The 12,247-nt window shown below is 49.0% G+C and overlaps 1 protein-coding gene and 1 pseudogene across 5 annotated transcripts in view; both read left to right on the plus strand.

The window, feature by feature from the left end:
- The window catches only part of PTPN3 (protein tyrosine phosphatase non-receptor type 3), a 115,523-nt gene that overhangs the window by 38,627 nt on the left and 64,649 nt on the right, over positions 1-12,247 (plus strand). For all 5 annotated transcript variants that reach the window (XM_061163451.1, XM_061163454.1, XM_061163452.1 and 2 more), the window contains 4 exons: positions 2,402-2,509; positions 2,586-2,628; positions 4,969-5,047; positions 9,773-9,817. In XM_061163451.1, the coding sequence (XP_061019434.1) occupies positions 2,402-2,509; positions 2,586-2,628; positions 4,969-5,047; positions 9,773-9,817 (275 nt within the window). The remainder of the gene's footprint in view (positions 1-2,401; positions 2,510-2,585; positions 2,629-4,968; positions 5,048-9,772; positions 9,818-12,247) is intronic.
- Positions 11,128-11,223, plus strand: LOC133071494 (U2 spliceosomal RNA; annotated as a pseudogene).

The raw sequence follows: 12,247 nt of genomic DNA on the forward strand, positions 1-12,247 counted from the left end.
AGGCTGTCTCGGACAGTGACCTGATGGGCCAGGGTGACCTCTGGTGGGGTGCTGGGCCCGGAGGCCTCTTCTCATCAAAAATGTGCCTTATTTCGGGTCCTTTTGAGAACTAGGTGAGTTGTGCAGATACTGGAATGATGGATGATGCATTCCAGAGGGGAGAGAGGAGGTGCAGAGGGCACATGCAGGCTCTGGCATCAGACCCAACCTGAGTCAGGGCGTCAGACCACCCGTCAGCTGACGGCTCAAGGCACGGAGCCCTTGAGACCTCCGTTTGCTTCTCTACACAGGGAGCGTGGTGATGGCTGTGTGACGTTGCTGCGCAGATTGGAGATCCTGTATAAAATGTGCAGAGGTCTGAGGCTGACTCCTTGTAGGTGCCCCATAGATTACAGTGATTGATTTTGTTGTCATTCAGTTGCTCAGTCGTAGCCGACTCTTTGCAACCCTGTGACCTGCAGCACGCCAGGCTTCCCTGTCCTTCACAAGCTCCCAGAGTTTGCTCAGACTCATGTCCATTGAGTCGATGATGTGATCCAACCATCTCATCCTCTGCTGCCCCCTTCTCCTGCCCTCAGTCTTTCCCATCATCAGGGCCTACTCCAACAAGTCAGCTCTTCGCATCAGGTGACCAAAGTACTGGAGCTTCATCTTCAGCGTCAGTCCTTCCAATGAATATTCAGGACTGATTTCTCTTAGGTTTGACTGGTTTGATCTCCTCGCTGTCCAAGGGACTCTCAAGAGTCTTCTCCGGCACCACAGTTCACGTTAAACGTAATATAAAATTGTACAACTAATAACTTGAGCAGGGGGAACAGATAGCTCTTGGCATCGTGAGTATCTTGTAATTTGGGGAGAGGCTATGTCATGATTTGGAGTGTGTGGACTAGGTCATCTTTTCCAAACCATCCTGACTCCCCTGGGATGGGAGGTGACCTGGGAAGCGGAGGCAGCAGCAGGAGCCAGGGCCCGGGGCAGGAAGGGGACGTGTTCAGGGCAGGGGTGTGTCTTCATGTTCCCACGCTGTGGGCCAGATAATGTGAGACTGTCCTGGAGAAGCCGCCGCGGGAGGGGGTGAGTTATCTAACTCTCCCCATCCTGGTCGTGGTGACCTGTTTTCAGGTCCATCGTGTGTTCTCAGGCGCCCAAAAAAGCTGCCTTTGCTGGTCCTCTACGTGGTCTATTTCTGACTCACATTGCCCTTAAGTTAAAGGGTTGGGTTCAAAGGATTCCGGAGAAGTCTGCCTGTTCAAGTAGAATCTGCAATTCCCACCCCTGTGCCTTTGCGCTGGGCCATCCGCTCGCTGCCTTTGCGGAGTGCCTGCACCCGGAGGGAGGGTGTGGCGCTCAGCCCCGTCACCCTTGCAGACCACGGTCAGGGGCTGCCTTGCCCTGCCCCGCTGTGTTCACTGTGCCCCGAGTGTTCCATGACATTTACACACCCAGTCACGCCCACTGCTTGCACAGCTGGCCTCCCCGGGAGGGCAGGAAGAGGACGGTGTTGTGGCTCTGACCCCGTTCCCCAGCCCCACGCCCGCTCCCTGAGCGCCAAGTGGAGAAGGTGGCTGAGCCCTGCTCTGGACGTGAAGTGGGTTGAATGTCTCCACTGGCTTCTCACTTCAGATGGCGCAGAGTAGGGAGGCAGATAATCCTCAGCGTCCCCTGCCAGATCCCTTTAAGAGTACTTCCAATGGCATTTGAGTATTCTTAGCTGTCTTCCTTCATGCCGTTCAAGTTTTCCTCCCTGCATACACTTGCCTGGCTTCTGAGGAGCCAACACGGACCGACGTGGATTAGCGTTTTGCTGTGGATAATCCATGAGCAGGTCACGCAGAGTTTACTGTCATCAGGATGTCTTAGTTTTCCGATTCAGACATTATCACTTGGGAATCTCGGCTAAGAGGAAGGAAGAAATCTTAGAAAATTAAATTAATCTCATTCTTCTAAGTCATATTTACCTTAGCCTTATTTTCCATATGTTCAGTGGTGCTTCTTGACTTGGAATTTATTAAAGCATTTCTTAGTGTAGGGTAGCGCTTCCCAGGTGGTGCGGTGGTAAAGAATCTGCCTGCCAATGCAAGAGACTTAAGAGACATGGGTTCGATCCCTGGGTGGGGAAGATACCGTGGAGGAGGAAATGGCAACCCACTTCAGTATTCTTGCCAGGAGAATCCCATGGACAGAGGAGCCTGGTGGGCTGCAATCCATAGGTCACAGAGAATTGGACATGATTGAGCATGTGCACGCACATGCACACACACACATATACACATATTGTAGGGTGTGTGTGTGCATGAAATCTCGCCACATGTTTTAATACCTTCTTATCTGCAATAAAGACTCTAGAGACCAGCTCTTAATTTGTTTTAAAATTTCGTCCACTGGACGTTTTCTTTCCTAGAAACAAGATACTGGTCAAGTTCTCCTGGACATGGCTTACAGCTACCTGGGTGTGACTGAGAAGGAGTATTTCGGTTTACAGCACGGTGATGACTCGCTGGATTCTCCCGTGAGTATCCTCCCGTGAGAACATACTGGGCTCCTGCAGGGCTTGGTTTTATATCTTATGTTTTCTCACCCAACAGAGATGGCTTGAAGCAAGCAAACCCATCAGGAAGCAGTTAAAAGGTGGGTGTGAGCTTCCCATTTCCCTTGAACACTAGGTGTTAGCGTATCATGGCCTGTTTCTCTCCTCCAGTTCTCAGCATACGTGAAACATCTGGAACCTGGATTCCAGGTGGCCCAGGAGACGTGAGTAAGCTGGCTTCCTCCTGCCTGACTTCTGAGCTAGCAGAGAAACTTCCAGATCAGCCCCCAAGGCTCCTGGGCAGCTGTGGGCAAGAGAGGGAAAGGTAAAAGAAGACAGCTAAGAGGAACCCACACTTCTTTTTATAGGAAAGAAAGGGAAAGGACGATGACCTTTTTCAGCCCAGTGTGAGAGCCAGGATGGGAAAGACACACATACACACACCCACACACACACACGCTCACACACACACACACACACACACACACACACACACACGCACCCGCCCGCCCACCCCAGTCCATTTCAGCAGCACAGTTTTTCAGCCCAGCGTGAGAGCCAGGATGGGAAAAAAATGATACACACATATCACACTCTCCCCCCCACCCCCCCACCTCCAGTCCTTTTCAGGAGCACAGTTCCATTCCCTGGAAGCAGAGGCATGGATAGATAGTGTCCCAGATAAACACACATGAGTATATCCTGTTGCTGTAGGTCACCTTCCAGTTAGGCGGGCTGTCCAGCTACACCTCACCCCACTCCCTGCCTGGGTTTCCAGTCACGCCCTCTGTTCCTCTATATGCACTTTTTGCCCCAAACCAAACTGACATGCAGGGCTACATACCTACCCCTGTGCCTTCCCTGGGTCTGTTCCCCCTATCGGGAATGCTCTTCCCTCCCACTTCCCTATATCCCAGTCTTGCCGTTTCCCTTCAGTGCCTCTGAGATTCCATTTCCTCTAGCAGAAGCCCTGCCGCCCTCTCCCCTCCCTTACATCCATCCCTGCCTGCCTGGTGTCTCAGAATACCCCCTCCTTCACTCTGAGTTACTGGCCTTTATCGTCTTTGCAAAACGGCTTTATCGTCTTTGGCCAGCTCTGAGCTCTGGGAGTGAGAGTTGGACCTTGCCTGCAGGGAGCTTACAGCCAAGTGTAGGGATGGAGACAAGGGTAGTGACAGCTCTGGGGCAGCCCTGATGAGCTCGTGATAGGATGCCCTGGGTGCACAGAAGAGGATGAGAAAGGCAAGGAGGCATGCTTGGAACACAGAAATGAGAAGTTACAGAGCGGGCAGGCAGGGAGGGGAGTCAGCAGGGCATTCAGACCATTGGGAGGACTTATCCATCCCCTGCTGTATAGGTCGACAGCCTGCACCCAGAGCTACAGAACCACCCCCTGGACCCGGGTCCCTGCACAGAGATACATTCACAGGTACACACACACCATTAGAGACTTTGATACAAACCAGAGATAAAGACAGATGTTCTACTGAGATGGGAGGGTGGAGCCCAGAATGAACTACTGTAGAGGAGCTCAGTGGAGGAGAGCAGGGTAGAAAAGGCTTGGGTTTCAGAGAGCAAGAAAGTTCTGGAAAGGATCAGTGACTATATACTGAGTAATGGAGAAGAGAGAAATGGACATGAAGAACGTGGGATCTTTGAGACAGAATCTGATCGTCTGTTACCACATCCAGCAAAAGAAATGGACAAAGTCTATCCTTACAAGCAAATTGGACTCTTGGCCCTAATGCATAAAATATCTGAGTATGTTAGCTGTGTAATATTTGCTGGTATATGAATCATTTTTAGAATTCACTTTGCATTAAAAGCGTGAAATATTTTCCAGGATCAAAATTAATTTTAAAATGTGGCCACGCAGAATCAAAAGACTCAATACAATTAACTGTGGTGCTGTCCTCGGCTGTGTGACCTAAGACAAAACTCTGAGTGGCTGAGTGCAAGCCTGGTGGTTAAATTGTTGCATGTGGCAATCGACAGCACCCTAGCCTATTCATAGTCGTGGCGGTGTTTGCATTCAAGAATGTGTCTGAAAATATTTGAAAAGTACGGAGTCATTATATCTGTGAGAGATTTTCTTTGTGAGTTCTGTTTAATCTGCTAAATTAAGGATTTTTAAAATTCCTAATACCGATGACGGAGTGCAGTGTTTGAACACCTCCCTAAGTTAAACATGTTATGGAAAACAGATTATCTCTCATTTTATGCTGATGTTGCAAAAATATTTTACTCCTTATAGGCTTGGAGATTTCTGAACAATTGACTAACTCATGCACTCTTTTTGTGAAGCTCGTCCTTTTATTGATGGAAAAAGCTGTGGTCTAGTAAAAAAAAAAAAAAAATGTGTGACTTACGGGAGAGTAGCTGCTTACATACGTTGCCTTTTTTAAAGGGAAAATTTAATTTGTTTTTGAAAAATGTTGTAGGAGGTTTCCCCTGTACCCTGCATTTTCGAGTAAGATTTTTTATACCTGATCCCAACACACTACAGCAAGAACAAACCAGGTAATAACCTTTTTTCTTAAGTTTTCTATTTAGTGTATAAAAATTGAGTAACCACTAAAAAATGTACTCTTCAATTTCTCAGTGTGATCAGATCCTTCATTTGGGTATCACTGCAGCAACAGTCACTTAAGATCCCAGTAAAAACTGGGGGACGTGTATTGAAATTTTAATCAGCAAATTAGTTTTCATCTTGAGCCTCTTTCTGTCACTTTCTGATTTGGTGCGGTTCCCAGCATGCTCCTACCACCACCTCCCACCCTCCCCTTCCATCCAGGCTCCTCTTCAACTGAGCACCTTTGGTCTGAGAACGTGGGTATTTTCTGCTCCTGCAGGCAGGGAGTTTGTCAAAGTCCTCTACTGATCAAACAGCGCAGTGTCTCTGAAGGGCTAGGAGTGAGCTCTTTAGGAGAACCCGAGGTCTCTTAACTGAGGACTTTCTATCCGATCCCCAGTTGGTAGGAGAGAAGGCCGGCCAGCATCTTCCTCTGCCTTCACGAATCTGTGAACCAGATAAGAGAGAGAGGGCTGCAAGAGTTGTTTACCCCTCCAGGCTGGGCTCAGGTCCTGGCCCTCCTGTTGTGGGTTTTCTGGGTGGGGACCAAAGGGGGGCACAGGAGAGTTGTTGCTGTTTAGACACAGGCTCTGGAGTCTGACCTGGCCTTTCCTTCCCCTCCCCCAGGGCATCAGCCAGCCCTTTGGTTATTGAAACATTTGTGTTTCTTAGGGAGGGGAACTCTTCCACCCGACAAAAGCAGTGAATATTCAGGATTCTTAAATTCCGTCTTGTGCCAATGGTGGCCATGAGACCATCACCAAGGAGGCAGCATTAGCCTGGGCGGAAAGTGCTGTTTCATTTTTTTCCTTTTTTTAAATTACTAATCACACGATCACATTTTAACTTGTAATGTGTGTAAAGGCCAAATATTATTCTATTACCAGTTTGTCTTCTTTGTACACCCCGTCCTTCTACAATAGAAGGCATTGATAATTTGACTTGTGTTTACTATCAAGTTAAATTTTAAGCAGATATAAGGTGTCCCACATGACTCATTGAGTAACCACGGGACATACACGTGGTACCTTGAGTTTTCCCCATAATAGCTCTTCACACAGGTGGACTAAGGGGAGGTGTAGGATGCTCAGCCCAGCAGATTAGTTCCTGCTGGCGGATGCAAAGGGGTGACATGACCTATGAGATTTCCCCAGGCTACCACCAAATACCAAGTTTTTTTCAAGTTTTGTTTTAAAATGTCATGATGGATTATGTGTGTGTGTGTGTGTTTTTAACCAGTGGGATTTTTTTCTTTTTTTTTTGATCACAACCCCACATATATATTTTGCTTTGTAATATATTACACAGATACGTGTAAATTACTGAAGCAGACATTTCTTGAAACAATAGTAAGTGCAAAGCACCCTTAGGTTTTCCCTTTCCTTCGCTTAAAATGCCAACTGTGGCTCATTAAATTGATTTTACTACCCACTGAAGAGTTCCCACCCCAAGTGTGAGCTGCGCTTCCTCCACTAGCGGGTTGTCCCCCATAACCCCTTGTCCTCTCTGACATGCTGGTGCCCCAGAGTTGCCCAGGGTACCTGAGTGAAGGGATCACTCCCGCCAGCTTAGCCCAGGAGCCCCTCTCCAGGGCCCCTCTCAGGCGTCGGACTCCACACGCATACCCACCAGGAGAGCCTCTGCCTGCTGAGCCCCCCTGGCGTTTGAGGGACACCTGAGGAGGTGTAGGGAGTTGAGGATGGAGAGAAGACTCAGAAATGAAGGCTGCCTTCAGATCTTCAAAAGGCCGTCATGGGAAAGGGGGAATTAAATGTGCTTGGTGGTAGAATTATAGTCAGTGAGTGGAAGCTACAGAAAGGCAGATTTTGGCTCAAGACAAATAATAGACTGAATTTTGTTCTTAACCTAAGTCCCAGGTAAAATTCGCTTGGTCCGTGTCCCTCCTGAAAGTCACCGGTCCCAGACTGACGCCCAGCCCCACCGCCCCACCTCCCCAGCGTGGAGAAGATCACAGCTGTCAGCTCCTGGGACGTGGGCACTGCTTCCCCTAACACGGCAGGAGCCATGCTAGCCGTGTGCCTCCTGAGAGCTGGGCAAACAGCCAGCACTGCCAGTTCTTCTTCTTAGTCTGGGCCAGGTTTCCACCATTAATTTTTTTAAAAATGGTCTTTTGTCTTGTTTTTACTTGAAGAATTTTTCCTGTGTTCCTGACCCATACTATCTTTTTTTTTAATTGAGGTATAATTGATGTACATATTATACACAGTATCTTTTTTTAAGCCCCAGCTCTATAGCTTATCCAAAAGGAAGTTCCCCTTTAAAGAAAATTTAGTCTCAAGGGTCAAAGAAGGAATACAGAGGTGGTGTGTGTTGTCTCCTGTTTGTTTACCAAGGATCTAGGCAGAGAGGCCTTCCTTGCTTTTTTCTGAAATTGAGGTCATGGATGGGGCAGACTCCAGCAATGAGCCTTTACATTTCTGAAGTCAGACACACGGAGCATCTCTTCTAAATGACTTCCTTTCTCCTAATCACTGTCTCTTTGATTGTGAGCCTCCACAACGGCTGTTCCTGATAAATTTAGACCATTCTATATAGACTTTCATGTACTGGTAGTCTCAGAATCAGGCTCCTTTAAGATTCCTAGGGAGATCCAAGATTCCTAGGGGCTTGGGCATCGTTCCACTATTCCTGTCTCTTTGTGTGATATCCTAGGGTTGACTCGGAGACATTGCTGAATATACAAAAAAGTAGCATTTGGTGAATGGGGGTCTCCAGGTTCCTGTTCTCCTTTATGTCCCAAGGAAGATCTACTGCCTAGCAGGACTCGTCAGTGAAAGTCCAGATTTACCACTGGATTATCTGTGATTCTCTCCCTCCTCTTTTTTCTCTCAGTAGCATTATAGGAGGAGAGAACACTTAATTCCCTTGAATATCAGCTTGAATAAACATCGGAACAAAGTATAAAGGACCCAATGTGTTCCGCTAGGTGGCAGAGATAGAGATTGCGACACGGAATAAGCATGAATCAGCCTGTGTATGTCACACCGTCCCTCAGTGTTCTGGCGCTGAATGCATTAAGAGTAATTGACAGTTCTTATAATCAAAGTAATGTCAGTTAGGAGATTGATCCTAAGGTTTTTAGTCATTAGACACATAAGAGATTTGTAATATAGTCAGTTTTTTTTTTTCATAACATGAGTGTCCAGGTTAAAATAAGACAGACATCACTGACCCCACGTCACCCATCTGAACAACCATGTCCTCATCAGTAAAAAATGGAGGTAGTGGTACCCTCTTCAGAGTCATTCAGTTCAGTTGCTCAGTCTTGTCCAACTCTGCAACCCCATGGACTGCAGCACGCCAGGCCTCCCTGTCCATTACCAACTCCTGGAATTTACCCGAATTCATGTCCATTGAGTCGGCCATGCCATTCAACCATCTCATCCTCTGTCGTCCCCTTCTTCTCCCGCCTTCAATCTTTCCCAGCGTTGGGGTCTTTTCAAATGAATCAGCTCTTTGCATCAGGTGGCCAAAGTATTGGAGTTTCAGCTTCAACCTCAGTCCTTCCAATGAACAGTCAGGACTGATCTCCTTTAGGATGGACTGGTTGGATCTCCTTGCAGTCCAAAGAGGTTGAAATGAATCAGTAAGTTGTGAAATACCACACACAGCCCAGAACTGTGCAAATACAGGGTTGTAACACCATGTGAAACATTCACATCTCAAAACACTGGCACCTTGACCTTTAAACATCGAAATTAGAAGGACTATTGAGACCGATTTGTTTAAACTGCCAAAATTCTCTCTCTCTCCTGCCTCCTGAACACTCCTGCCTCTGTATTAGATTTCAAGAAGTTTCCCTTTTCTCACCTTGGCCAGACACTGGAATCTGTATCCCATGTGAATCCGGGCTTTAAAAAAGAGTGGGAACAGCGGCCAAGTGTCACATGTGTGCCGCGTCCCTAAATATAACGCGCTCCAGCGCTCTTCCTGGCCCTCACGGCACTGTCGATGCCCTCCGCTCCCTGCATAGAGGCGCCTGTGACTTACCAAGAGCTTACCAGGTTCTGTCCACAGATCAAGTCCCAGGTTTCAAAGCAGCAGTGCTGGGAGCTCACAGACATGCGCACAATTCAGCCTGGAGACGGTTGATGTCTGTGCTTTGGCTCAGGCACCCACAGTTCCTGGGACCCAGGAAAAAGCCCAGCTGGGTGTTTGCACCCCAGCCAAGGAGGTGTCTTCGTAGACCCTCCTTCTCTCAGTAACTTCACACAGCGGGAACGTGGGTGTGCAAATACTGTGTGCACAACAACAGCCCCTTGGCGTGCGGGGGTGGCCTGTGGGTCCTGGCTCTCTCAGATACCCCAAGTTTGACTGGGAAGGTCCAGGGCGGGGGCGCCCACTGGCGGCTGCACCAGCCAGTCGTTGGTGGGCTCCTCACTCTGTCCAGCCCTAAGACAGCGTGTGCATGTGGGGCTGGCTGGAAATCACCACCCTGGCCCATTGAAACTGAGGCAGCCACAGGAACCACTGTGACAGAACAGGGGCAGCTTTGCAATGTACGGGAACAGCACCTGATACTTGAGACAAAAATATGTTTTGTATGTTTTGTTTTTCAAATGTGTAGGTCTTATCCTTGACTCATCTTTTATTATTATTTTTGCATGTTTTCCTTTGTGTATTATGAATTAATGAGATCAATTATTTCATAGGCATTTGTATTTTTTACAACTGAAGATGGATATTTGTGAAGGAAGGTAATGAGAATTTTGCATCTTCTTTTCCCGTCAGTTGCCCCAGGCTACTGCAATTCCTGGTTTTAATCTAATGAGTGTGCGTTTCTGGTAACAAGATTAAATGTAAACAGCGATCGGATGTTGAAAGCAGCATCCTGCTTGAGACGTCTGTTTCTGGCTGGGTCTGGACTTAGGAAGCCTCGTTTCATGATATTTCAGTTTTATTCCAGAAGGCAGTTATCTTTCTGGTCAAGACCTGAGAGGCTGTAGAGAGAGGGAGGGAGAGACACTGAACATGAAATGAGCTTCATCCAGGAAGGCACAGGCCCAATTTAGGTCCCCTCCGAGCCCCTGAGTACCCAGAAGTGACTCGTTCTCTCTCTGGGGAACTTTGCTGGAAGATTGGAGCTTCAGCCCTGCTTCAGCATTTCTTGTGCCTGAGGACCATCTCCCTGGCTGCAGAGTATCTGAGAGGCTCGGCGGGGGGGGGGGGGCGGAGACTCCAAGTCAGTGGTCCCTGAACCAGCCACCTTCTCCAACATTCAGTTTTTCTTGACTTACTGGAGACACTGCAGCAGGTGAACAAGTGGGAACAGCCGTGTTTGGCTCCTGTCCTTCCCACTTCCTCTTTCCTTCTACTGAGGAGGGTCTTCGGAAGCCCCCACTGTGCTTCCACGTGGGAGCTTGAGGTCTCATTGGAGAAATGAGACAGGAGCCCATGAAGCAACTGGGACCAGTATGCAGAGTGGAGAGCGCAGCCACAATAGGCATTAGGAGAAGGCGATGCCAGTGTGAGCTTTGTGAAGAGTGTGGACCACTGTGATGAGCTGGTGGTTGGGGGCTGGTGGAGACGTGAAGAGTCAGATCTCCTTGGGCAGAGAGGACAGCACCCCACGTCCCACAGTCCCAGCTGGAGACCACATGCTGGGGGCTTAAGAGAGAAGAGCGAGGGAGGGAGGGAGAGCTCTTCCTGTCACACGCAGACATGCGTCTTGGATCCAGCAGGCAGAGCAGCGCTGTCAGGGGTGTTTAAGCAAGAGGGATCTGGCAGGAGCAGCGTCTACAGGGAAGGCTGGAAGAGGCTGAGGAGCTTCCGTCTAGGTGGGAGGGAAGGCACAGCCCTTGAGGGAGCTGTTAACCAGGCCAGACAATCGGGGGCAAGGAGTGTGGGGCAGGAGGGACAGTTAGAAACAAGAGACCCCTCGAAGAAAGGATCGCCAGAACTTGATGGCCTAGTGGCCCTAGACCGTTTCTGTAATTTGGCTCATCTTCCCATTTGAGGGTGGAACAAGTCCCTTCTGTAGCACAATAAGCAGGACATGAGGAGATAAATCACTTCTTGGCCTCTTGGCTAAGATCAAGCGTAGTGTCTGTTCTTACCAGTTTAATGAATCTCACTGGGCAGTGAGGACACCCCCCTACCCCCACAGTCCCAGTTGGAGACCCCCTGCCAGGGGCTTCTGAGAGAACCCAGGGAGAGAGAGAGGACCCCTCCCGAAATCCGGTGCCCACCCTTTCCTGAGGCAGCCTTGTATTTCAGGGGAACTCTCAGCTGAGATGGTCACCCCTGCCCTGGGTCCAGGCAGCCCTCTGTGGCAGCAGAAACGGTTGTGTCTCTCTTTTCTGCACACACCGTGTTTTCCCCACACGTTTTGTGAGCACCTGTTACAAGACGGGCACTGACGGTGCTGGTCAGATGAGGCTGGGCCCCCACCCCCACCCTCGGGAGCTTCCAGTCTGGCTCTTCAAGTGTTGGAAATTGGTCATCTTCGTTTTCAACAGGAGAAGCCTATTGAGGCTCAGATCCCTGGCACCTTATGAGGCCTTCAGGCGGCCCTCATCTCGGGGGCGAGGGGTGTGGGGTCAGGGTGGCATCTGGCTCTTACAAACCGTGGATCTCTTGACAGAGCCGGTGGATCTGGTTAGTGTTTCTCCTGGGCTAGGAAGGGCTTGTTCATCCTCTCCTTCCTGCTGAGATAGGCGATCTTGTCTGACAGGTGGAGACCCTGAAACTTACTGAGAAAGAGAGGAATCTGTCGAATAACACGGTGTTCTTTAGTTTGTTATTTACGCCATTCTTTGGGAATGTTCTTTTCTGACTTACTCATAAGGGTTGTTCCTTTCATCTAGACCGAACCCCATTAGCCACTCTCCTAAGCTGTTCCCCAAATCCCATTCACAGGCTCTTCCTGTAGCAAGGACGCCAGCTTTGACTTCACTGAAGCCCATCTTGGTGGGAGAGTGAATGCTGACCTTTGCTCTCCCCATGGGCTGTCTCCAGATGATTGGATAGATAGCAAGTATCCCTAGATGTATCTGCATTTAGAAGTTCTAGCGGGAACACAGAGTTACTTGAAAGATGGGGGACCCCTCTGGGCTATCTCCATATTCATATTCAGCTTCAGGACCAGCGCACAGCACAGCAGACCAGGAGGGGAGCCCTGGTGAGCC

The sequence above is a fragment of the Dama dama genome, chromosome 16, assembly GCF_033118175.1.
Source record: "Dama dama isolate Ldn47 chromosome 16, ASM3311817v1, whole genome shotgun sequence".
Lineage (NCBI taxonomy): Eukaryota > Metazoa > Chordata > Mammalia > Artiodactyla > Cervidae > Dama > Dama dama.